Consider the following 25,748-nt stretch of genomic DNA (forward strand, 5'->3'; position numbering starts at 1 on the left):
ACGAGTTACTGAGTCAAACCAAATTTCTAGCTTGAATGAGGCTCAAGTTCGGGGTCCTATGAATGTTAATTGGGGTCCTATGAATAAAAATATAAGTATGGAGATGTTTCCATTGCACGGCTGCAGAAGGCTATGTGGATGGTGTGAGAACGGTTCTATGAAGATCAAATCCGAATTTTTGTGTTATAACCTTCATTTTTTCCACCACCACTGCTAATAGACTACACCTGTTTGATCTTTCCCTTCTCCTTCACATTCTCTACAACCAATCTTTGCCGACCTCCAATTCTACCACCATTGACACCATCACCTCCACCAATCTTTAGGCTTAACTGGTTTGAATTGTGAATTTCAGTTGCACTGGTGTAAATGCATTGAGAGTACTTGGTTGAATATGCATGTTTTGGCTTACTGTAGATTTGGTTTATGTTATTTGTTGTTTGTTAGTGAGAAGTGCAATAGGATTGAGTAGTCTCTACCTTGTATGAAAGAGAATATAGGTAGGAAAGAAGGTTATCTGTTTTAGAGTAAGTGTATAGGAAGTAAAATAATTTAGTCCCCAATTTATATGAGGGAGACAATTGAGGTAAGAGGAAGGTAGTGCAAGCTTTGAATGAGTTTTTGGGATACAAAGTTTGCACTACCAGAAAGTGCAAATGATACAAGAAGTATAAACTTTGTATCAAGTCAAAGTACAAATCATATAATTTACAAATAAATGGATGCAAAGCTGAGCCGGATACAAATTTTATATTTGCTTACAATTTGCACTTCAAACTCAACAGAGCCATATTTTCATGTCATCTATTATGATTTGCATTTTCACTACTAATTCCCATGGTTTTGAAAACTGGATTATACTGAACAGTCATATTGGTTGACCTAGGAACCGGTCAGTAATTGGTTCCATTTCACCCTAAAGCCGCTTTTTGGCCAAAAACAGTTGATTTGGTCAGCAACCCACTAAATCGGGCTAATTTAATTTTGGCCTTTTTATTTTATTTATTTTTTTAATTTGTTATTTTTTAAGTCAAAATGGGCCATCTATTCGAACTGAACGGTCGAACTATTTCACCTGAGAACCGGTCCCCAAAATGGTTCCGTGTCTAGTATGGTTTTTAAAACCTTGCTAATTCCTTTACCCTCAATTTTCTTTTTCTCTTTTTTTGTTATCAAACCAAATACAACCTTAGAGATTTAGGTTGAGTTTGGTTTGAAGGAAAAAGTAAGGAAAGGAAGGGAAAGGTAAGGAAACCTTTACAAACCTTGTATAGGTTTCCCTATCTTTCCCTACTTTTTCTTTCAAGCCAAACATAGCCTTAGGTTAAGGGTATTAAAAAGATGGGATGGAAACTTTGAATAGTTGGGAAGTGAGAATTTGATGATGATGATGATAATGATGATTGTAGAGAATTTTTTTCTTTATAAAACCCAATTTGTCGGTCGAGCTATCAACCACTCATTTCTTATTTGTTTTCTTTACATTTTTATCGTGGGAAATGTCTAGCTCATTTACCACCTCTCATTCTCATGTTATCATCTCTCTCTCTGGTTTTTTATTGGTTGTCGACAGGCGGCAGGAATTCTTGTCGCCTATCAACCTCTGTATGACAAGTGTTTAATTTGTTTTCAACTTAACGCTTAACTAACAAAACTTTTTGGGTAAATTACAAAGACTCCTCTTGTACTATGGGATCAGTGACAAAAACCCCCTATACTTTAATTTGCGACAAAGGCCCCCTTGAATTTTAGTCGTTAGACAAAGACCCCCCTTTGTTAGTATTCCGTTAGTTATCTTTAAAAAAGATTCTCATCTGACTATTTAAAGTTTTGTAAATGCCCAAAGTACCCTTTTCTAATTTATTTTACCTTTTTCTTTAATTTATAAAACCTAACAGCTTAGCGCTTATAAGATCCACCTCCTTCTCTTTCTTCTATCTTCACCGGAAATCCATCTTTCATTTTCGAAGTTAAATATGACAATAAAAACCGGCTCGCAAACTTTCCCCATCACGAACATAACCTAGAACCGCCACAAAACACCAGCTACGACTTGCTTCATTTGCAAGAATGCCATGCCCTTTCTTAAGCTTATCTTGAGTCACTGTTTGGAATACCGAGTAAGTGTACTGATCCCTCCCCATGAAGATCCATTTTCTAATGACTTTGTCTTTTTCTAGCCATTGCTCTGGTCAAGAATATGACCAATTTGAGCCTCACAGAGCCTCCATCCTTCCCTTGATTAAATGAATTGCAAAAAAGGGAAAAGATGGTTTTTCTTATTCTCCCTATACTACTGGAGAAAAGATGGCTTAGACGCTTAATTGAAATGAAATTTATCTTTGTTCAGATTTGGTGGAATTTCTCATGTTGGGACAGGTTGTAGTGATGAGTATCAAAGGTTCTTTTAGGTGGAAGAAAAAGACCCAAAAACAAGGAAAACATTGGAAGATAGAATTTGAGAACTCTCGATCAAAATCTCTAGGGTAGTATGAACAATGCTATGCTAATTTCAAGAGTCCCTCTCAGTTTTGTTCAATTAATTAATCGTTTAAAACATAACAGAAACTTAGCAAATAATCTATTTAAGATTGAAGACTAAACAGGGGTTGATTATTCATTGTTGGAATTGTGTTCTTTTTTTTCCAACACTCTCCTAATCATCTTGATGTTCTCAACAATTAGAGTTTTTTCACTTAGGGATTCATGGCATTCAAAATATTGTTCCTTTCATTTTACAGATGCTTATATAAACTATGTGGAAGCATAAGTGATTAGAAAATTTTCTTTTGATCAGATGTTGGTGGTTGAGGAATTTGAATTCGTATAAGGAAATATGAATCAATGATAGACTATGTCAGTATTTGACTTCAAAAAACTGAGGTCATAACATGTCCTACAACAGACTCTGTTATCACATTGTTCCTAGGAATATCAGTGTCTTAAACAATCACACTCTGATCATTGTTGATGTTAGTGGTGTAAATGTATCCTTTTTTATACTACTTTGGAAGTAGGAAGAATGAATGGAGGAAGCTTCATAGCTTTTGATCGATTAACTACAAATACCCATTTTTTAATAGTGGAAATTTTACTACTTATATTTTGATATTCGCTCATGCCAATCTTAAATATTATGATCTCTCCACATAAGGCCATACCATGTAATGTCATATACCCACAACGTCACAGCTGTCTTTACTAAGTAGACCAACTCTCTCGTTTTGGGTCACTGCCGACTTCACCATAGCAATTGGACCGCCTTTCTGGGTCTCTCCAAGCACCAGGTTTTCTGCAGGACTGCATTGTGGTAGCATCTTTGGGTAAAATGGGTTTATCTACAAGCTCATCAGAGACCGGGAACATGTCCCCATATGTGATCCGCTTCTTTTTCGGTGACAATCAAGGTTGTTTTGGGTCGATTAGGTTTTAAGAGAAAATGGCAAGAAAAAAAGAAAATAGAGAAAGTTTAAAGGGGTATTTTGGTATTTTAACACTTTTCATCATCTAACTTAACAGATAAGGGGGTTTTTGTCTAACGACTAAAGTTCAGGATGTCTTTGTTGCAAATTAAAGTATAGGGGGTCTTTGTCACTAACCCCATAGCACAAGGGGGATTTTTGTAATTTACCCAAAACATTTTTTTTGCGCCAGACAGAAAGGCTTAACAAATGAAATCTAAATCGGTTTGTTTGACATAAAAGACGTTTTCTTTTTATTTTATAAAATATTTTCCGCATTTGACCCCATTCATCTCTCCCATTTGCCCCTTTCTTCCTCATCTCCTCTTCAGCTCTTCCCCAACTCCCATCAGATCAGCCACCACCGCCGTTGTCTAAATAGATGACCATAAAAGTTTTTTTTATTTGTTAAAATAAAATTTTACTTATTAAAAATGAAAACAAAACTACAATAGGAAGGACAAATGACCAAATTATTTGCACCTATCAGAGAAAACAAAAAGCAGCTAATCGGATAGATGACCTAAAAGATCAAAGTCAAGATAGAGAAACACAAAATCTATAAGAGTTAACTACATCTCTTTGTTGCTACAAACAGATTGCAAAAAGACCATAGAGCAAATGCACCTCCAAAGGTAGAGAAGAATTCAACCAAAAAAACGAAAAAATGAAAGCATTTCAAAATTACAATAAGAAGAGAACTTAAGTAAGAAGAAAAAAAAAAATTCTCAGCATGAATTTATGGAGGCACACCTAGAACCAGACATGTTTTACTCAATAATGTCTCCAGCCATGTAAGAACTATTAAGAACTAGTAGACTATGGGGTTGCAAAGTAATTAACCCCAAAAGTTTTCTATATATATTGTAATTAGGGCATTACAACTGTACATTGGGAATATCACCCCTTGTCATTGATAGAGAGATGTTCCTAAAATATGTGGTGGTAGTGGCCTTGTGTAAGGACGTGTGAATAATTTTTGGATAGCAAACCCCAAGTGGATCAAACCAGCAAAAGGTAATTTCTGTTCTACAACTTGCACAAGTCACCTGATTAGGTAGTGAGGGTTGGGTAATGATAAGACTGAGGGTTAGACAATGCTTGAAGGCCTCGAGTTCTTCTCGGCTCTTGATTGAAGGAAATGCTTGTGATAAAAGCTCTGTCGGAGACTAGTACTTCATCCATTATTTGCTCGCAGATTGCACAATTCACCTTTCTGGACTATCCTGCTCTGTGCAATTTGTGCCTAGGTGTGATAACTCGGCTGATTCTTGTTTATCCAAGCATAATTCATGAAACCACCTCATTAGGCTTGGAAAAGCAGTAACCAACCAGATGACATTCATAGGAATTCATGGGAGATTTTGATGATTGGTTAAAGCCCTTCCCAGTATCATATCTTTCTGGCATTATATGTGTTATTATTATTATTGTGGGTGCAAGTGCATGCAACCCTATTTTCTAAGAAACTAGGGTCCATTTAATTAATTTATAGTTGGAATCAGAATCAAAATCTCTTGGAATTGTAATTGAAATTAGAATTGGAATGGCCTGTTCTCATAATCTATTTGGTTCAGATAAGAATCCAAATCATTGAAATGGGATTTCATTCCCAAGATAGGGGAATTGAATGACTATTCCCACAAATGGGAGAATACAGTAAAATTCCAATTCTGTTCAACCAAACAATTAGAATCGGAATGACCGATTTCAATTCCAATTCCAAATCCCTATTCCCATGAACCAAAAAGGCCTTAATTAATGATGACACCAAACAATTGTTTTCCTTCGTTTAATTAAGTCCTTGGGTTTGGAACCGATCCAAATTTCATCATGGATCAACTTTACAAAGAGCAATGGATGGAAAGGTTTGGTTTCTAATTGTATGATAGTGGGCAACTTTTAGGTAAAGAGTCATTCAACCAGAAGGTCGGAGAACGAATCCTCCCTTATCCTCATAAAAGAAGAAGAAGCAACCTCTAATAATGAGAAGAAGATTCCCGGTAGTTTCTGGTGTGATAGTGCCATTTAGTAAGTCCTTCAAAATTTGGTATTTGCTTTATAGAAATCATGGTTTCCTCTCACCATGTGTTGACAATACAGACAAATAGTCCCACATCTTCTGACTGGCAGGTTCCTTTGTAGAAGTAGAACCCACATCATTGAAATGTCTATGGAAAAATACAATGTACTGATGGGTAGATATTTCTCACATTGGATGCACTAGGATTCAATTTGGGTTTTGGAATGAGTTGAAGCCCAAAACAGAATAAAACCGTACCCAGATCCCAACCCAAGAGGAGGACTAAAAAAGTGCACGAGAATTGGTTAATTTACCTTTCTTTGTTTTGTTTCTTGTTCTTTCTCTTCTTTCTTCCTACTCAATAATTTCAAATTTAAAATAACCAAACATAGTAGATAAAGAGGCACATGACATCTGCTTTGTGATTGGATAGGTTTTTGACTATGGGATAAGCCAATTGTTTTTCCTATATAATAGTAGGACCCGTTTAGACATTAGGACAAAGGCTTATTATATATCTACACTCTTTCATATATGGGGAGACATTTGTCCCACTCATCATCTCTCTCTTTGTTGCTTGTCTTCTTCCTTCAATCACGAATCACGACAGTGGGTTTAGGTAAATTCTATATTACAAAAGCCCAACCAATACGGACAGACACGTCTTCATTTTTTTTTTTTTCTGAGTAAAGATATAAATTCTTTTATTCAATTGCTAACCATGCTTGCTTATCCGGCCAATCATTTTTATAAATATATGTAAAAAGCAGGGAATACTTCCTTTCCGATGCGTGAAATCCGCTCAGATGGCGTAGCTTTCGACTAAAACCTTAAATCGTGGCCTTTTCGATGTGCCTTTTTCTTATTTCAAAATGTTGGATGTGTTTTGAGGCCTTTCTTAAGGCTTCGTTTGGTTCGTGGGATGGGAATTAGAAAAAGGGAAAGGAAATATTTTAAAAATATTCCTTTTTTTCTTATTTGTTTCGAGGGAAATAGAGGGATAGGATGAGAAAAATGTGAGATGTCAGATCTCAAAATCATGGAATCGGGGTTGCACCAAAATAGTGTGATCCCTTTTGGTGTGACCCCAATGAAAAAATTCAAGAAACCACTGTTACCACTTACCATCGACGACGAACAGAGAAGGGATGGGTCGAGAAAAATGAACCATCGACGACAAACAGAGGAGGGAGAGAAACAGTGCGACTCTGTTTTCCTCCCTTTCTCCCTTTCTCATCGATCTCTCGTCTCCCTTATCTTCTTCTTCCTATTCTTCCCATCTTCCTACTCCTATCTCTCTTTCATTCCCTCTCTTTGATCGCCGCTGCTTTCATCGTCTGTTATAGAGAAAGTGAGAAGAAGGGCGGACCACTACGCGGTGGTTGATTAAGCACCAGTGGAGGAGGGGAGACTATTGCTGCCAGAGGACCTCTTCGGAGCTTCAGTCATGGAGTTCTCTGTCTCTCCCTCCATCTTCCTCTTCTCTCTTCTCCATCACCTTCTTCTCTCTTCTCCCTCGTAACAGTGTTTTCTTATTATTTTCCCATATATAAAACCAAACAATAGAAAGGTAAATTTTTACACTTTCCCATCCCATCCCACCCAAATCTTCCCACAAACCAAACAGAGCCTAAAATCACGTTACCTCATCCAATTCAAGGTTGGGCATTAAGGTTGTGTGATTCACAGGTTTGGTCTTAAGACTATGGGTGTCAATGGACTGGTTTTGGGTTGAACCCCATCCAATCCAAAATCAATTTGGGCGGTTGGACGGACCAACAAGATATATTGAATTGGATCAATTCGGTACAAAATAATTATTAGATTGGATTGGACCTGGTCCATCCTTAATAAATTTATATTGGATTGTGTTGGATTAAGCCAATATCTAACCCATTGATATAAGATAAGAATATAGGTATCAATGGACCAGGTTTGGGTTAAAACCAATCTAAATCAAAATGAATTTGAACATATTGAATGGTCCAGACATTGAATTGGACCGGTCCAAAATGGTTCAAAATATTCATTGGATTAGATTGGACCAGGTCCATTTATAATGGCCTCACATTTGACTGGATCAGATTGGACCAAATCTAGTCCAATTGACACCCCTACTTTAGACCAAGCCAACCGGCGTAGCAAATATTTCTCCGCACTTGTTCTTTTTTTTAATTCTAATATTTCTCCATACTTTAAACATTTACACCATTTAACCAAATTACTTTCATGCTTTGAAACAAATTCTTTTTTGCAGTTTTGCTACGATAGTGTCTTTAGGGCTAAAATTGAGAATCATGGCGTCAGATTAATTGTTATATGGCTCCGTCAAAATGTCATTTTATCTAATTCAAGGTACGATCATATCAATATATCAAAAAAGCAATGCTTTTAACCCGTCATCAACTATGATTCCAAGTCTGGTTTTAGTAAAACTTCAGAATTAGTTAAAAAACTGTTGATCTAGTCAAAACTATTTTGGGCTGTTGATTCATTCGATCCGATGATTAGGTCACAGGTTGCACACTAAATGTATATATAAACTTTAGAAAGCCATAACTTTGCACTCCAATAGTCGATTGGAATAATCTTTTTTTATTATTTTGGATAACTTTTTAATATCTATACATCCCAAGGGGTCATAAGTGCCTTGCTTTGCTAATTTTGCAAAAAAAAAAAAAAAGAAAAATTCAAATCACAATTTTTAATATTTTAAATAAAAAATAAAAATTGAATTAAAAATACAATACTAAATATATTACATGCAAAATATAATTATATATTATCTATTGATAAAATCAATATGTATTTATACATTTATATATATCCTTGTGTATAAAATGATGTCATAGTACGATCTAATCCGTTCAACCCAAACGGTTGACTTTGATTTTATTGTTCCAACACAACTTATACGTAGCAAAAATGGTTTGGGTTCATGAATTTTTTTATGGGTTTATGAACGCGAATAGCCGGTCTCCATCCCATAATGAGCCCCGATCTGCGGCTCTATGCGTTGTGTATCACATGCTATGTAATGTAACCAATTACAAGTAAATAGTCCCATCGGCCCATGTTTCGTGATTGAAGACATTAAGTAGATAGACAGTAATGAAAGAAGTAGATCTTCCCAATTTTGCCAGATGGCACCGACAATTATAGTGAATGAATTTGCAACATGAGACCAATCTTATATCTTGGACGAGGGTATTTTACATATATAGCCCCTCCATTTAATAATAAAGTGATGACTTCTTTAGTTATCAAAAAAAGTTATATTTATTAATAATGTCATTTATAAGTGTGTGTGTGTGATTCAATTATTATTATTTATTATTTTCTCTCCACTCATTTCTCTTTCACATACCCTTCAACTGGTGGTGACGAAGTAACTAACATGAAGTGGAGGGTCCCTCCTCCTTCCATTCAAGTTTGAGAGTTGAGAAGAGACGTCTGTTACTCTCTTTCTCTCAGAATTCATGGGCTCTGCAGGTTCAAGGCCGTCTGGATCGAGGGTTCCATCGGAGGATCATTGGTCAGTTCTCTCACCACACAGTCCTCCACCTGAACGCCATGGTTTCTGGGCCAAAGGTCGTCGAGGGACGCGGAAAGGAGACTACTGCTGCAAGTATAATCCGGATCAGGTTAGATACATCCAGACGCTTTAACCGATCCAGTAAGCTAATTATTGTCTGTTCAGTCTGTCTACACCCTACTTTTCTTCGAGAATTCCTCGATACTTTGTAGGTTTCTGCCCAATTGCTACAGATGGGGTTGCTCTCATCTAATCATCATCACTTCTAAGTCGCACTGGTGAGCAAATTATGTCTTTGAGAGATCGGACTGTCGGTGGTCTGTCACTAGTATGTTCCCTCTTCCGCCAGTGGGTCGACACAGACACGGCCCATGGAGAAGCCCCACCCATCAACCATTTCTGTATATCTTCCCCCTCTTCTATACCAATAAGGAAGGAATCATTCAGAGATTTAGGAGTAGGAAGATGTTCTAGCTCCCTGAGCCGGAAGAGGTGGAGGGAGTGGAGGAAAACTGGAGGTCCCTCTCGGTTCTTTCTGGTTTGCGTGTTTATAGAAGTTCTCTGATTCCCTCCTCCAAGTGATCTGGGAGGAGATTCCTCCCTGGGAAATTATCAAAAAAGTAGCTTCTAGATCTGTATATACTTGCTGTAATTCTGTAATCGTAATCTTATCAGGCGAAAAAACTCATTAGTTTGAGTGGGATTAATTAATTAAGCCATTAATGGATTGTTGATGAGCTAGTGTGTTTCATGATCATCAGCTGCTGCTTGCAATGTTAATTAGGAACTGTTCTGTTCTTTTTTCTTTTCTTTTCTTTTTTTTTTTGTCATTTTTATGCCTACTGATAATGCTTCTTTTGTCCTCCGTTTAGGTCCCTGGTCTACTTGGTTTCTTCGATCTCCATCCAAATTTCATAATTGGTATCGATTTTACAAAGAGCAATGAATGGAAAGGTTTCGCCCTCTTCATCTGTATTCTTATCATCAACTTCTTCTGCATTGTGGGCAACATGCTAAAAGGTGCTACGTAACTAGGAACAATTTCATTCGGAGCGAGCAGCCTGCATCGCATTGGGAACTCCACAAATCCCTATCAAGAAGCAATACAGATGGTTTCAACTACAATTGGTGAATTTCATGAGGAAGAGAACATCCCTTGTTTTGGATTTGGAGATGGTAGTACTTCATTGTCTGAGCTTGATCTGATACAGTAAATTCTTTCGCAGTTCTTATTTGGAAAACAGATATATAAATTAATCATGGTTTCCCTTGTGACAGTAACGACTGGTGATAAGCATATCTTCAGTTTCTACCCAGACCAGAGACAATGTGTTGGATTCGATGAAGTCCAAATGCGATATAGAGAAATAGCTCTTTATCTTCAACCAGCAGGTCCATATTCAACTTCTTTCAATTCACCGTCTTCATATTATTTTCAGTTGGACTGGTTTTCTGGTTTTATTACAGTTCTTGTTTTATTCAACTTTTTTTTTTCTGGCAGAGCCAACTTCCTTTGCCCCCATCATTGAAATGGCTATGAAAGTTGTTGAGGAAAGTGGTGGTCGGTACCATGTTTTATTAATATTTACAGATGGCCAGGTACACTTCTCTTCTTGGGTAGAGTCAGTTTAGTCCATATTTAGCTTCAGCAAGTAATTTTGCTTTGCACATATTATGAGACAATACTGTCTAATTTGATTGGTAGCTATTACAAATTAAAGTTGTACCGTTCTAAGTTAAGGCTATGCGTCCACGACAATTTTATTACTTTGGATTCACAGGTGCCACAACAAAGCACACAGAAGGAAACAATGGATGCAATTGTCGCTGCAAGGTAAATTTGAACCAGATGGAAATTATGCATCTAATTCAGTACTTTTACAATGTTCATTTGTTTGTGACTTTGATTTACACCCCTACCTGATGCAGATTTTGCAGTTTTTGTCTCATTTGCACCACCATTTATTCTATGATTCCATCTCATATAAAGTGGGGATCATATTCATACTCCTAAATAAATAACTTTCCTCCTCTTTCATATAAACATATAGTGCATGAGACCACATCATTTTACTTCCTATTTTACCTCTAACTAACAAACAACACCAGGACAGGTCAAATCCTGAAACAAAAAGTAAACAAGAATCTGAAAAGGAACCCTATGGTGACTTAGCTATTTCTTGGGTTTCCACGTTCTCATCGTATTTCCTTCCTTTCAGTACATACCCTTTGTTTATCATCTTAATTGGAGTTGGAGATGGGCCTTGGGATATGATGAAGGAATTTGCCAAGAAAGACCAAGATCAAGCCCTCCATAACATCCAGGTATGAAAGATATCTGAAGTTCAATCGCTATAGCTATCCTTTAATTAGTTGTAGCTAGTCTGTTATTGCCCAACTTTCCATGATTGTTTTGTGTTTCTCCAGTTTGTGAGTTTTACAGAAATCATGTCCGAAAATAAATGCATTGAAAGAAAAAGAACGAAGTTTGCTGAAGCAGCATTGAAGGAAATACGTAAACATCATGGAAGCACAATAAGAAGAGACATATTGGGGTACGTTCTAGTGGAGTCTGTCCAGTACTGCCTACTTATTAATTAATATTATCATCATTAACATTATTTTGGCAGGCTTAAACCCTAATTGCCTATTAATTGTCCAATGCAGTCACCCAAGTGGAGGAGCTCCAAATATATCGCCTTTGCCCCCACCTCTTGGAATTGAGGGACCAAGTCCAAATGTGTTGTTGAATGCATCTTACATTGAACATGGAGCAGCAAGCAATTCTTCTGATGACCTGGTACCAAGACCATTACCACTAAGAAAAATAAAAACACATAATAGTTGTTAAGAGGGGGGCAAACCACTTTCTTTCCCCTTATCTTTTCTAACATTAGCTGAAAATGTAAAAGAAATTTGAAAAAACATATTTAGTTTCACTCATTTTTTTCACAACCTTGAAAAACTTGTTGAATCTTGTAAATTTATAGATGCTTTGGCAAATTTTTACAAGATTTCAGTCTTTAAAAATGTTAAAAAGCTTTTTAAAGGATTTGGTAAAGAAAGAGGGCTTTCTAAAATGGGTTTAGAAGCCCTCTTTCGAACGGAGTTTTATTTGCATTTCCACCATAGTAAAATTGTACTATATCAGTTGATATGCTACCTTATTGATAGCGTATCGGTCGATATAGTATCGAAATGCACTGATACTCAACAATACAGGTTCGATATGGGCACGATACGGCCTTGATACGATGAATAGATATGGCACATTCAATTTGGTACCATGTACCATGCCGAAAACTTGCTAGAACGATACATATCGGTCGATACGGGCCGATACGTGATGAAATTTTGAACCTTAGCTGATGCTACATGCCTGTATGGCTGTATGTAGGGGTGGCAAATGGGTGGGTTGGGTGTGGGTTGAGTACCAACCCATGACCCACCCATATTGACCCATTGACCCATTGTCATCCATATTTATTGGGTATTAGTGGGTCACAACCTACCTTGACCCTAACCCACCCATATGACCCATTAACCCAATGCAAATATTAAGAAAATATAAGATTTATACCAAAGAAAACTATAAATATAAAAAATTAGAGAAAAAATATAAAAAATACAAAGAAATAATAAAAATGCAAAATTTGACATAATTTGCAAAAAAAAATCACAAAAACAATAAAAATTGCAGAAAAGAAGGAAATTTTAAAATATGTATTTCAAAAAAGTAGAAATAGCATAAAATACATAAATTGATAAAAATTCAAATTAAATATATATTTCAACTGAGAAATTATAAAACAAAAATCAAAATACCTAAATCATAAAATTTTTAAAATTTATATATTTCAACAAAAAATATTTAAAATATAAAAAAACAAAACGATCATATACTTCAACTAATACCAAAAAATATAGAAAATGATGCAATTTTAATATATAATAAAAAATATAAAAATTGCAAAAAAAAATCGCCTCTTTTTCCTGTAACCTGTATTGACCAATGACCAGCGACGACGGTAAGAATAATAAGAAGAGGGGAGGAGGGGTAGAATAATAGATTTGAAACTGATATCTAATACCGACGGAGGCATTGAGAAGAGGAAGAACAAAATCGGGACACAAACTGGCGATGACAATATTAGTGATATCTACAGCAGCAAGATTGGTGGTACCAGTGGCTGTAGCCATTGAACCCTAAAAGCTAATTACGTAGATGACTAGTGTTAACTAAGGGTGTCAATGGACCAGTTTTGGATTGAACCCCATCCAGTCCAAAATGAATTTGGACGGATTGGATGGACCAACAAGAAATTGGATTGGACCAATTTGTTTCAAAAGATTTATTAGATTGGATTAGACCTGGCCCATCTGTAATAAATTTATATTGGATTGGATTGGATTAAGCTAATATCTGGACCATTGATATAAGATAAGAATATAGGTGTTAATGGACCAGGTTTGGGTTCAAACCAATCTAAATCAAAACGAATTTGAACAGATTGGACAATCCAGACATTGAATTGGATCGATCAAAAATGATCCAAAATATTCATTGGATTGGATTGGACCTGGTTCATTTATGATGGACTCACATTGGATGGGACTGAATTGTACCAAATCCAGTCCAATTGACACCCCTAGTGTTAACTTCTACCCATGGGTACCCTCAATCCAACCCCACCCTGACCCTTTTTCCTTGACCCAAATGGGTCATTCAACCCATAATGACCCTTTACTAAAGTGGTTGGGCATGGGTGGATTGGGTGGTTCAGATGGGTTGGAGTCCAAATTGCCACCTATAGCTTATATGTTAATTAGGTTTAGTTTGGAAAGAGTACAAATACAAATATGTACAGTGCAAATACATACAAAGTAATACAAAATACAAGATTTTGCACTCTACATATTTGCATTTGTACTCCTTCCAAACTGAGCCTTATTGGAAAATCCATGGACATTAATTGGTGATAATTGATGGGCTTAATTTGAAATTTGGAATCTAAAAAGACCACAATTATCAGTTTAGCACATTTAAAGGCATACCAATGGATATTTAAATCCGAATTTCAAAATAAAAATGGTTTATTTCAATCTATACCATTTTGTCAGTCTATACCAATTGTTACAAATCGATGTGAATCAATATGGAAGGAATGGTGCAATACCGAGCCATTCCACCTGTGTTGTATGAATCCCCTTGATACAAAATTACAAATACAATTTGCCTTGTATCAAATATATTGTATTGATTTTAAACCTTGATTAGATGATTGGGTGAGCAAGGTGTAGTGGACTGCTCATCATGGAAAGAGTGAAATGGTACCACGCTGAACCCATTTCTGTCATGTGATTCCCAATTTCCCAAGGAGCTGAGCTCCACAAAGATTGATTTCTTAATAAAATGGAAAATCATCAGTCTTCTTCAATATGGATGATTCTCAACTTCTCCGGTAGGTCCTATACATTACATTTTGTATTATTATTATTATTATTATTATTATTTTTGGATTTTGAGAGGGGAAACTTGGTTGATGGGATTTTGGTTCCCATTGACCAAGAACCTTATGTTCTTTTTTCAGCTTTATGTGGAGACTAGGAAAAGTTTATTTTCTTGGGTATCACTTACCCAGGAAAGTGGTACCCATCTCTTAGGTGGATAAAAAACTTTCCCACATAAGGGGAAGCTGCCAATACTTGAATGGGACAAAGATGCCCCTTTTAATAATGGATTTCTATGGCTAAAATGGTTGCCTTATTTACATGAGAAATAAAAGAACATGGGAAAATACACTTAACCAAGAGTGTTACTAAGGAAAAACTTACCCAAGTAATTACATTTACCCGGGTAAGTTACTTACCGAAAAGCAAGTAGGTCCTAAGAGAAAGGGGCAGCAAAAGAATAATGTTGGGACTAAAAGAACGAAATCATTGTCACTCAACACTTGTTCATGAACATTTGAGACCAATCAAGGTTCAAAATATCGATACGCCTGATACGCTGGTAGGGGCATATCGGGCAAATCGATACTGCATTTTTTTACTTTTTTTTTATTTTTTTTGCAACCAGTTCAGGGGGCTTGTTTAGGGCTCCTCCACCCCCTGAACCGGTCAGACCCCTGATACACCCACTGTAGGGGCGTATTGGAGGGGTCCCAAATCGATACGTATCGGTCGATACGGGTCAATACTTTGAACCTTGGAACCAATGTTTTCAAAAACAACCTGGAACTAGAACTGCTTTGACAACCGGTTTTTGGGTAAGTAGTTCAACCATTCAGTTTGAATGGAAGGTCTATTTCAGTTAAAAATAATAGAAAAAATAAAAAAAATGACCAAAAACTATTGTCAAGTTGAATGGGTTTATGGTTTGACTAAAGAATGGGTTGAAGATGGTTTTTGGCTAAAGAATGGGTTGAAGATGAAATAGAACCAGTTGCCTGAATGGTTTTGGGCCAAATGGTCCAACTGTAAACGTAAACAATGGTTCGAAAACAGCTGGAATAGCCAGGGATTGATTTTGATGCTCTTTTAGTGACGAGCAAAATATTGAGAATTATTGAGAAGTTGAGTTTTACTCTATTGGACTTTCAACCATAATTACCTTGGTGTTATTTCGTCTTGTGTTTCAATGCACTTATGTATTAAAAATTCAGTCTCAAGCGTCTAAAAGTATTAATACTCTTTTTTTCTTAGTTTCAATCAATGCCCTTCTTACCAACATTAATGCATACCTAGTTACCACCCTAGTCTTGTAGGAAAAATATAATTCATTTTTCGCTTTTTCCACATTTTCTCTAAATTATAGGGTGTTTGATTTCGTGGGCGTTTATTCAATAAATGCCGCCACATAAACGCCACTTCAGCAGTTCTCTTCTTTCATACTTTTGTATGCATCGAGAATGGTAAAGGTGCATTTTGGTTTTTGTGCATATCTAGGAAGTTATTTTTTAAAGCTTTCATGATCAGTTAGGCGTTTTTTCACTGTTACACTGATGTAGTGCCTAGCTGTCATAAATAATTATAATTATTACCTTTCTTAGTGCCTAACTTTCATAAACAATTGTAATTATTGCCTTTCTTGGTTTTGCAAGTAAATAAAACATAAGAATTGAATGAAAAAAATATAAGCGAAACAAAACACATATTTAATTTCCTCTCTCTACACTCCACACCTATCCAGCTATCCACAAGACAGTGGAGCTTCACATCAAGAAAATCTCCCAAACTTGTATGTTGTCATTCATGAAAGATATTTATAAAAAAAAAAAAAAAAGTTGTTTATTTAAACACCCCTATAATTTTTATATTTACTAAAACCAATGCTTATTTTATACAGGATAGGAAATGACATTGTATCACTGCTTATTTTATACAGGATAGGAAATGACATTGTATCCATTTGACCAAATTAATCAAAGGAAAATGAAAAACAAAATATCAATTTTGAGAGCAGGTATTTTAGGAACAAAAATCATGGGTGCATGCCCTTTCTCACATTTTTCACTCATTTTAAGAGGTCAGGTCCCCAATCACCATTCACAAACGAAATGAACAATCCTTTTACATATGGTATCAAACGAAATGAACATTTTTAGGATCAAAATATCAATTTTGATTTGGATTGAACCAAATCAAATCCAATTGACACCCCTATATATACCTTCTACATATGGTATCCCTTTGAGGATAGCTATCATACAAAAAAATGAACAATCCTGCGAATGAATTTTTCTCGGTGAGCCACATTATGCGCAGGAGAATTAAAAGTACTATTTACAAAATTAAAAAAAAAAAAAAAATCTCCACATAGTTGGACATGTAAATCGGGCTGTACCGCCCACGGCCCGACACGATAGTCTGCAGGCCATGCCAGGCCCGGCACGACCATGCGGGCTATGCTGGGCCTGGAATTTTAGGTCCACGGCCGGCCCATATATATTTTATATATATTATAATTATATAATAATATATAAAATATAATATATCAATAAAATAAATATTTTTTTAATTTTATTATAATAATTTATTTAATTATTGCATATATAAACAATTTTATACACAAAATTCATATAAAATTAAAATTTTAAGTTTTTCTGTCAATTATTTTAAATAAATAGCTTTGATCCGATACACGGCACGACCTGGCCCAAGAATCGGCCCATGGGCCAGCCCGGCCCATGGCAAGGCACGACATAGCACAGCACAGGCCCACATGGGCCCGGGCCGTGGGCCATGCCGGGCTGACCCCCAAATTTTTCACCGAAGAAGGCATTAAGTGCGAGTCACCAATGGGTCGTGTCGTGCCGGCCCAACCCAGCCCACTTTACACCTCTACACAGTAAAAAGATGTTAATTTTTGTTGATCGTTGTCACAATAAGTACGTAGTTGTTATTTTCCAGGGACCACTAGCGAGGGCCCATGCTATGCAGGGGCAAAACATGATGGCAAATAAAGAAAAAATTGAAAATGAAGAAATTAATGGAAAAATTGAAAATCTGTAAACGTATTGGATCATTGGGGCAGAAACATTGATCAAGTTTCTTACCAGTATCAACAAAGTCATAAAAACAAGTTAATACACAATTGAAAGATAAAAGGAAGAATTCACTACAAATTCTAGTGGTGAGAGGGACAGAAAATTTCTAAGAAACTTACCTAGAAGACCAAGTCAAATCTTCTCTAAAAATTCCAAAAAACAGGCTTTCACATAATTGATACTATTATAATTCCTTTTGTGTCTAGAAAAAAAAAAGGGAAATTGTCTAAAACTTACCATGAATTTTTAACATTTCTCTTAAACTCACAACTCTTCAAAATGTCTAAAACTCACCATGTCAGTAAGTTTTTATTTTCCAAAACTCACCTTTTGTTAGTGCACCATTAATGCTTCTTAACAGAGACGTAATAGGTTTCGTTTTACCCCAAATCTAATATTTGGCCAAAATCCATTGAAAAAGTTAACAACCCGTTGACCCAGGCGGTCGAACCGTCGACCCATCAACCTGTTCAACAATTTTGACCATTTTTTATTTTTAAAATTTATGTGTCAAAATGGGCCATCTGTTCGAACTGGACGGTCAGGTTGTCGACCTAGAAACCAGTGGTCAAAACGGTTCCGTTTCCGGGTCATTTTTTAAAACGTTTTATGGGAGAAAGGAAGTTTGAGCTCGCTTTGGGGTTAACAGGACGAGCTAATGGTCGTCCCATTAGCCCAGCACACGAGAACGCCCCACCACGTGCGACTGGACATGTGGCAGTCACACGTTGTGTGGGGCGTTTGTGGGGCGACAGGCAGTGGGGCAGAGATGCGAACTCCCCTAAGAGCTGGTCTCTACGAAGGTCACTTTTTGGGCCCTTAAAGGTAGCTGAACATGAGCAACCCTGATGGGTTAGGATTAGGGTGAATTATTTTTTGATTTTGGGTAATTTTTCGAGATCTATGCATTTTAAGAGGCTGTAGATGTCTTGTCCTACAAATTTTGCAAATAACCTTTTATTTGGCTTCAAATTGCAATTTTTAATACTTTTTACAAATAATAAATTAAAAACTAAATTAATAAATATAAAATAATGATATATATATATATATATATACAACTTGAGCCATTTGATATAAACAATTGAACTGGTGACTCACGACCCAAATGCAAAAACGGTTTGGCCTCTAGGTCACTTTTTAAAACATCAATTGTAGCATGACAATACAAAGCACGCTATTTGAGCATATTAATATTATTATAGAAGATGTTCAATGTTTTAAAAGTTACAATCTTTCTTTTCTTCCATCTTATTATTTTGTTGGGTTATGGGTTTCCAAATTTGGGGGATGTTTGGAACCATGGCCATTTTTCAAAAAAACGGTGCCATGTTGGATCCACATAGGCGTTTCAATAAACGCCCATGTATCTCATTGTTTGGTTCAGCCGATTATTAAAAAATTGGACATGCCTCGAAAATCAGGACTCCATTGATTGGCGTTTCATGCATCAGTGAACTGTTTCCCCCAACGGTTGACTGATGTGTATCCTATGTGGTGCTTACCTGTCAGCACATACATGAAAAATGGTGATGAAAATCACCTTACCAAACAGCATATTGTTACTCACTGCCTACGTGTGGCAAAAACGTTATTTTGTGAAAAACGGGTCTTGGAAGCATGGGCATTTTTTCTTGAAAATCGGTCCCAAAAAATGCCCATGCTTCCAAACACCATGTTGAATGTCCTGATTGAACCGGTTACGCCATTAATATGATGGATAAATCTAAATCTGTATAATAATTCTCTTTGGCGAGGCGAAGCCAAAATGCCAGGCTATAACCTAGGGGATGTTTGGAACTATGCCTGTTTTTCAAAAAAACGGTGCCACGTCGGATCTACATAGGCATTTCAACAAACGCCCATGTATCTCATTGTTTGGTTCAGCCAATTATTAAAAGTCGGGCATGCTTCAAAAATCGGGACCCTGCCGATGCATCGGTGAATCGTTTCCCCCAATGGTTGACCGATGTGTATCCTATGTGGTGCTTACCTGTCAGCACATGTATGAAAAACGGTAATGAAAATCACCTTACCAAACAGCATAGTGTTGCTCACTGCCTACATGGCAGAAGCATTTTTTTGTAAAAAATGAGTCTTGGAAACATGGACGTTTTTTCTTAAAAATCGGTCCCAAAAAACACCCACGCTTCCAAACACATTTCATGCGGCATATACATAAAGGCTAAAGAATTATATATACTTTTAAGGCTTAATCCTTAGATCACCTTGAACGTTAACACCTTGCCTCTACCCTTAAGCCTTCTAAATCCTTAATGAAATGTGTTGTTAGAGCTTAATGGATTAAGGGTAAAACAGACCCACCCTTTTCTCTGGGTGATGGATAAAGCAGTCCAACCATTTGTGTGAATGATCGATTGCAAATATTAGTTGGGTTAGGATTGGCAGGGATAGGGCTAGGACTTAGTAGAAATGGCAACAGGCTGGAGCAGGGCTGAGTTTTATATATCTTGTCCCTGATTCCAAACACATATACCTCACCCAATGCCCTAACAGGGCTTGAAATCCCTGCCCCATCCCTACAAGGAACGAGGATCCCGGAATTTGCCCCACCTCTTATAGGCCAGCATGGTTTTATTCACATTTTGGGTTGGCTTACTGCTTGATATGCTCCACCCTGCCAATCTGCTTGGATTGGCTTTCTGCTTGATATGCTTCACCGCTTGTTTTCTTTATATTTGATTTTTAAAAGGGTATGTCAATTATTTGATTTATTATCAAGTAACATTGATATATCCATTTGTTATATCATGTGTGTGTTAATAAATACTGTTCCCACCCATCCTCGGTTAGAATAATTCCAGCCGGGTTTCCCTAGAACCCACCCCAACCCTATCAATGATCCAAAAGGGTAGGGCCTGACAGGGGTGGGTTAGTTTGCCGTACCTACTACTTAAGCCTCTATTCACAAAGCCAAGCCAGCTGCAATGGTGACCGGTGAGAATGTGCAGATGAAGTAGTAGATAAATTTTAGGATCTGTTTTTTGGGGGGGGATTTTGAGAGAGAGAAAAATTAGTTGATGGGATTTTGGTTTGAACCCACCAAGAAATTCATAATGTTTTTTTTTTTTTTTTTGAATTTTTCTCGAATATCACTTATTCATGTAAGTGATAGTCCTCTCCAAGTGGATAAGTAATTTTTTCACCTTTCAAGGTTAATTTTACACATAAATGTGACATATACCTGTGAAAATGCTCATGCACCATCATCTCTTTAAAATCTTATCAAGAGGATGACATATACCTGCACACACTCTGTCATTCAAGAAATAATTTTTGCTTTCACTTGGCAATCGAAAAAGGGAGAGAAAGTGGAAGGAAAATCAAAGAAAATGATTAGCCATAATGTGTCTGACCTCCAGTTAGAAATGGAAGCTTCCATAAAAAAGTCACCATACCAAAATAAAAAATAAAAGAAAAAAGAAAGCAAAAGAATGGAAAAGAATTTTATTTTCATGAATACTATATTCAGCTAGCTCTTAATTGCTTGGCATATGCCTACTTTTGTGCAAATGCGATGAGTTCAAATTTTGGTTTTAATTTTAGGCAAATACTATAGGGCAGGAACAAAAACCGGTTACATGGTAAAGCCAAACCAATCTAATCAATCACCCCATGCATTGGTCGGGTGGGTTAGGTTGGATTGAGGTCAACCATAACCCAACGACAGTTATTGAATACTCTACGCCCTGACCCAAACCCAGGTTAGGTTCATGTGAGGCTTAGGTTGGGTTTGGAATAAGTTCGGGTTGGCCCAATTTTTCAACCTTCCTTTTGTCAAAGGTACTTATTTTTCAGATTTAAGGATTTATGATAATTCAATATTAATATTATTGTGTAAAAAATAGGGTTAATTATTATGTAGTAGAAAAAAATTTACCCTTAAATTTAAAATTTGTATATATATATATACATATTATATGTTCATTTATGGGTGCATGATTATACATGCATCAATAGTGAACAGACATACACCTAATTATGCATAAATACATGTTTATAAAATATTATAAATGCAAATATGAAATTAAATCAGATTCGGATTGGGTTTGGTCAAGGCTTCAACCCTAACCCTACTTTTTCTTTTTCAGGCTGGGTTCAACTAACCTGGCCCAAGTTAGGCTATATGGTGTGGCGAAAGCGTTCTTAATTTTATTATAGGTTTTATTTTGTTTTGCTTGTTTGCATTGTAAAATGGAACCTGAAGCCATGTGGGGGAATCTCAAGCTCTTCTCTTGTTTGATTGTTTGCTTTGTCTCCCGGTGACTACTGTAAACCAAGATTTTATAGGTGAATGAAAGTTGGCTTCAGGCCTTTCCAACTCAAAAAAAAAAAAAAAAAAGCAACCTGAAGCCAAATAAAATGAAACTCAAAACAAAAAATGAATCAAAATTTGCAATTTACTCATTTGCACTCCCTTGAATTTGTATTAGTGCAAATGAAATTTTGGCAGAAATGCTCTGAATGCGCATGGGTTAGGATCGGCTTCACAGTTATGCCCATGATGTAGGAGCGCAATGTGAACTAGAAACCATGTAGCACTGAATGATAAATCAATGAAGTATTCAACAGTTGTTGCCAGGACAATTCAGATAATAAAACAATAGTGATCATTTCAAAATTTGAGCCAATCTGTGCTTTTTTTGGTGGTGGGTAGTGGGTGGTTAAAGGAAATTATGCAAACACACCCTTGAATATTTGAGATGTGAGAATCTAATAATTGTTGGATATATAAAAAAGAATCTAGTTACCTTTATTCTGCTTGTCCTAGTCAAGATAATTGGGCTACATTAGGCTTTGATAATGTGGGAATGGAGACAAGGAAGATGTTCTGGCTTGACTGAAACTGAATTTGCGAAACATTTCTCATTTGTTATGCAAGGGAGCTAATCTCTATCATATACTGCACAGTCTCTTTGTTTTGTTGGGTCTGAATTATAGAAATTGAAGCTTTAGGATTTGATGGGTTCTAAAATTTCAAGGTTGTCTGGGACGAGTTTTTCATCGAAAGATCATGGGTCGAACCTCTCACCACCTGAATGTCATGATTCTGTGCTCCAAGATCGTAGAGGGGCGAGGGAGGGAGCCTGCAACTACAATTACTTGGAGCAGGTTAGATTCCATGTGATGAGATGTTTTACTGAGAACGGTTGTCTGTCTACTCTTCTCTCTCTCTCTCTTCTCCAAACCCTCAATCCATAACACTAATACTTAAAGCGTTTGAGAAACCTTACTCTGATAGCTTTTCTCCATAATTTGCTATATGGAAAGCACAATTTTCTAATGGGGTCTCAAAAGAACAGTACTCCTAGGAATGGAAATTTCTGAATGAGCCTAAACTCTTTATCTCTGCTCTTTCTGCTCTCTCTTCCTCTCCCTTTCTTCTGTACCCCAGAAGGAAGCAATCAGATGTTCTAACACTTCTACCTTCATGAGCCAGAAGGAGAGTGAAGAAAAACAGGGTCTCTATTTTTATAGTTTGGACTTTGGAGGAGATCTCTCCTTCCAAAAGGTGATTTCTGCTCTATAATCTGGTTAAGTGGGAGACCTCATTTTCTGTAGGGGGATTAAGCCATTAAGGTATCTTAAAAATATGCATAAATTGAGCTGAGTTACTTTTCCATCAGAATGGTAATTAAACTGTTTTTAATTTCTTTCTTTCACTTGATGTTCTATTTCTTATAGAACCAATGAATATAACCAACAATTACTTCCTCCGTTTAGGTTCCTGGGTTTCTCGAACTTGCAGGAATCGATCCTAATCTCATTCTTGGAATCGATTTTACAAAGAGCAATGAATGGAAAGGTTTCGTCCTATCTGTACGCTTTCTTAACTTCTTCCGAGTAATGAGCAACTTGTTAAATGTGGTCTGGAAACCAGGTAAAAAGTCATTCAACCGTAGAAGCCTGCACTGCATAGGAGAGAATCCTTATGAAGAAGCAATATCCATAATGGGAAGAACAATAAGTGCAGTCGATATGGATAAGAAGATTTCCTGCTTTGGATTTGGAGATGGTAATTTCTTCATATACAGTAATATAAATCCCTCAAAAATATTGCTTGGATAAACAGAAATCACGGTTTTCTTCCTGTCATGTGTTGATAACAGTAACAACACTCGATGAAGATGTCTTCACTTTCTATCCAAATCAGAGACCCTGTGTTGGATTTGATGAGGTATTGTCACGATATAGAGAAATAGTCCCACATCTTCGTCTAGCAGGTTCTCCTCCAACTTCCTTCATTGCCTGCAACTGGGTTTCAAGAAATTTGGAATTTTCTGTCATAAGCTTTTACTTTTCTGTTTTTTTTTTTCCTTCTGGTAGAGCCTACATCTTTCGCCCCCATTATCGAAAAAGCCATGGCCATGGTTGAGAAAAGTGGTGGTCAATACCATGTTTTATTGATAATCACTGATGGTCAGGTACTTTTGAATTCTGATTACATACAGCTCCTAGTTACAGTACATCTAGAAATAGTTTCGAAACTTGGATTTACAGGTACCAAGTGGACACCCACAGAAGAAAATGACACTGAACACAATTGCTCGAGCTAGGTAACAATAACTTGTTAATTTCCTTGGTGCATTCTGTTAATTTCTATAGTTATCTACTTTCTCATGGACCTTCTTGGCAGTACATACCCCTTGTTTGTTATCTTAATTGGAGTTGGAGATGGGCCTTGGAACATGATGAAGGAATTTGCTAAAAAGAAGATCCCGGATCGAGTCGTTGATAACATTCAGGTATATATGCTGTGATATATGCAGTATTTGAACTCTGAAATGTGTCTGTGATTGCCTTTTAACTGACTGAATATGGCAATTGCTTTGTACTGCCCAGTTTGTGAATTTCACAGAAATTATGTCCAGCAACAATCACAACAAAGAGATAGAGTTTGCTCAGGCAGCCTTGATAGGAATACGTGGTCATTATGAAGAAGCAGTTAGGCTTGATTTATTGGGGTACTAGTTCAGTCTGTGCAATAATGCTTACTTGTTAATATTTCCATTATTTTTGTATGGATACTTACATATTCTGAGGCTTAAATGCTAACTACATATTCCTTACTTTTTCTTTTTTCTTTTCCTCATGTTAAAGCAGTCACCAAAAATTGCAAGCTCAAATTAGGGCCCCTCTTCGCCCACCTCTTCCTGTTCCAGATAGCATAAGAAATTCTATTAATCTCTTGGTACTCAAATAATTACTTGAAATTCTATTTCCTTTTTAACTTATTTTTGAGAAATATGATACTAATTAATCAGTTTTTAATTAATTAGTTTCCTCTACTCATTGTTCTTAATTTAGGAACTATTTCAAGATTATTAATATGTTTTCCTCCCCAACCCCAACAACAAAATTAAACCTGAACAGCTTTGTCCTATCTGCCTTACTAATTCAAAAGACCTGGCCTTTGGTTGTGGGCATCAGGTAATGCAGTTTGGTTATTTTCTCTAAGTTATTGCTAGGGTTGAGGTTGAGTTGAGGAGAGAATAAAGGGAGGAGTCTGTACTGAAATGTTCTAAATTTTTATGTTGGCAGACATGTTCTCAGTGTGGACAAGGACTTCTTCTATCATGCCCCATCTGTAGGAGTCGAATTGATACTAGAATAAAGCTTTATTACCACATGTGCTGATGCTATCTGATGGACTTTGCCCTTTTTTAATTGTTTTCTTGGTGTACGTGAGAGAGTGGTTTAAATGTGTGAAAAAATGGCTGTAATGATTCATACTCAACCAAAGCAAAAGAAAAGGATAAATTACAGTGGGATGTTTCTTGTCAAAGGAATACTGATTACTTTCTGAAAATTTCTATTTTCCTAGTCCTTACCGAGTCTGTGGGCATTGAGCAATACCTCACTGGACAAAAGAGTAAAAGTGATAAAATACATGTTTGGAGTTCACACTTAATGCAACTAATTGATTATAATTCAGTGATGAGTTTCATTCTCTCTCTCTCATAGAGGACAATTGTATGATTAAAATCTTAAATGCAAAGGAATCAGATACCACACTAGAAAAGATGTGACCCACTTTTGTGTATGTAGGCACATCCATGGAGTCATATGGGGTCAGTAACTTAAGGACTTTATGTAGCCTAATGGGGTTAAGAATTAGGAATTATTCCATTCTATTGGACAACATACCTCTTCTTATG

At 36.5% G+C, this 25,748-nt stretch overlaps 2 protein-coding genes across 9 annotated transcripts; both read left to right on the forward strand.

The window, feature by feature from the left end:
* Positions 1 to 8,809: 8,809 nt before the first annotated feature.
* Positions 8,810 to 12,049, forward strand: LOC148790237 (E3 ubiquitin-protein ligase RGLG1-like). Its single transcript, XM_088891750.1, has 9 exons — positions 8,810 to 9,128; positions 9,892 to 9,973; positions 10,055 to 10,195; positions 10,298 to 10,411; positions 10,521 to 10,618; positions 10,801 to 10,853; positions 11,239 to 11,344; positions 11,447 to 11,574; positions 11,687 to 12,049. Exons 1-9 carry the CDS (start codon positions 8,964 to 8,966, stop codon positions 11,868 to 11,870), a joined length of 1,071 nt encoding a protein of 356 aa, XP_088747876.1. The 5' UTR covers positions 8,810 to 8,963; the 3' UTR covers positions 11,871 to 12,049.
* Positions 12,050 to 22,251: 10,202 nt separating this feature from the next.
* Positions 22,252 to 25,375, forward strand: LOC148790238 (E3 ubiquitin-protein ligase RGLG1-like). Of its 8 annotated transcripts, XM_088891909.1 has the most exons (12): positions 22,264 to 22,701; positions 23,030 to 23,101; positions 23,314 to 23,395; positions 23,471 to 23,605; positions 23,700 to 23,813; positions 23,917 to 24,014; positions 24,091 to 24,146; positions 24,227 to 24,335; positions 24,433 to 24,554; positions 24,691 to 24,781; positions 24,964 to 25,020; positions 25,132 to 25,375. In XM_088891909.1, exons 1-12 carry the CDS (start codon positions 22,552 to 22,554, stop codon positions 25,225 to 25,227), a joined length of 1,182 nt encoding a protein of 393 aa, XP_088748035.1. In that variant the 5' UTR covers positions 22,264 to 22,551; the 3' UTR covers positions 25,228 to 25,375. The 8 variants fall into 8 exon arrangements, with proteins under 8 accessions (XP_088748038.1, XP_088748031.1, XP_088748035.1 ...); XM_088891905.1 differs by having other exon boundaries at positions 22,261 to 22,701; positions 23,314 to 23,605; XM_088891906.1 differs by having other exon boundaries at positions 22,274 to 22,701; positions 23,314 to 23,605; positions 24,694 to 24,781.
* Positions 25,376 to 25,748: the final 373 nt, after the last annotated feature.

This window comes from Nelumbo nucifera, chromosome 7 (genome assembly GCF_055504915.1).
Source record: "Nelumbo nucifera cultivar China Antique chromosome 7, China Antique-T2T, whole genome shotgun sequence".
NCBI classification, from domain to species: Eukaryota; Viridiplantae; Streptophyta; class Magnoliopsida; order Proteales; family Nelumbonaceae; genus Nelumbo; species Nelumbo nucifera.

What these genes read in the sequence shown, in the direction of transcription:
- LOC148790237 (XM_088891750.1), top strand. Translation starts at nt 8,964, where the DNA reads ATGGGCTCTGCAGGTTCAAGGCCGTCTGGATCGAGGGTTCCATCGGAG. An exon ending in GATGCAATTGTCGCTGCAAG is followed by an intron (nt 10,854 to 11,238) that starts GTAAATTTGAAC and finishes CCTTCCTTTCAG; the next exon opens with TACATACCCTTTGTTTATCA. An exon ending in AAGCCCTCCATAACATCCAG is followed by an intron (nt 11,345 to 11,446) that starts GTATGAAAGATA and finishes GTGTTTCTCCAG; the next exon opens with TTTGTGAGTTTTACAGAAAT.
- LOC148790238 (XM_088891905.1), top strand. Translation starts at nt 22,552, where the DNA reads ATGGGTTCTAAAATTTCAAGGTTGTCTGGGACGAGTTTTTCATCGAAA. An exon ending in CTGCTTTGGATTTGGAGATG is followed by an intron (nt 23,606 to 23,699) that starts GTAATTTCTTCA and finishes TGTTGATAACAG; the next exon opens with TAACAACACTCGATGAAGAT. An exon ending in GAGTCGTTGATAACATTCAG is followed by an intron (nt 24,336 to 24,432) that starts GTATATATGCTG and finishes TGTACTGCCCAG; the next exon opens with TTTGTGAATTTCACAGAAAT.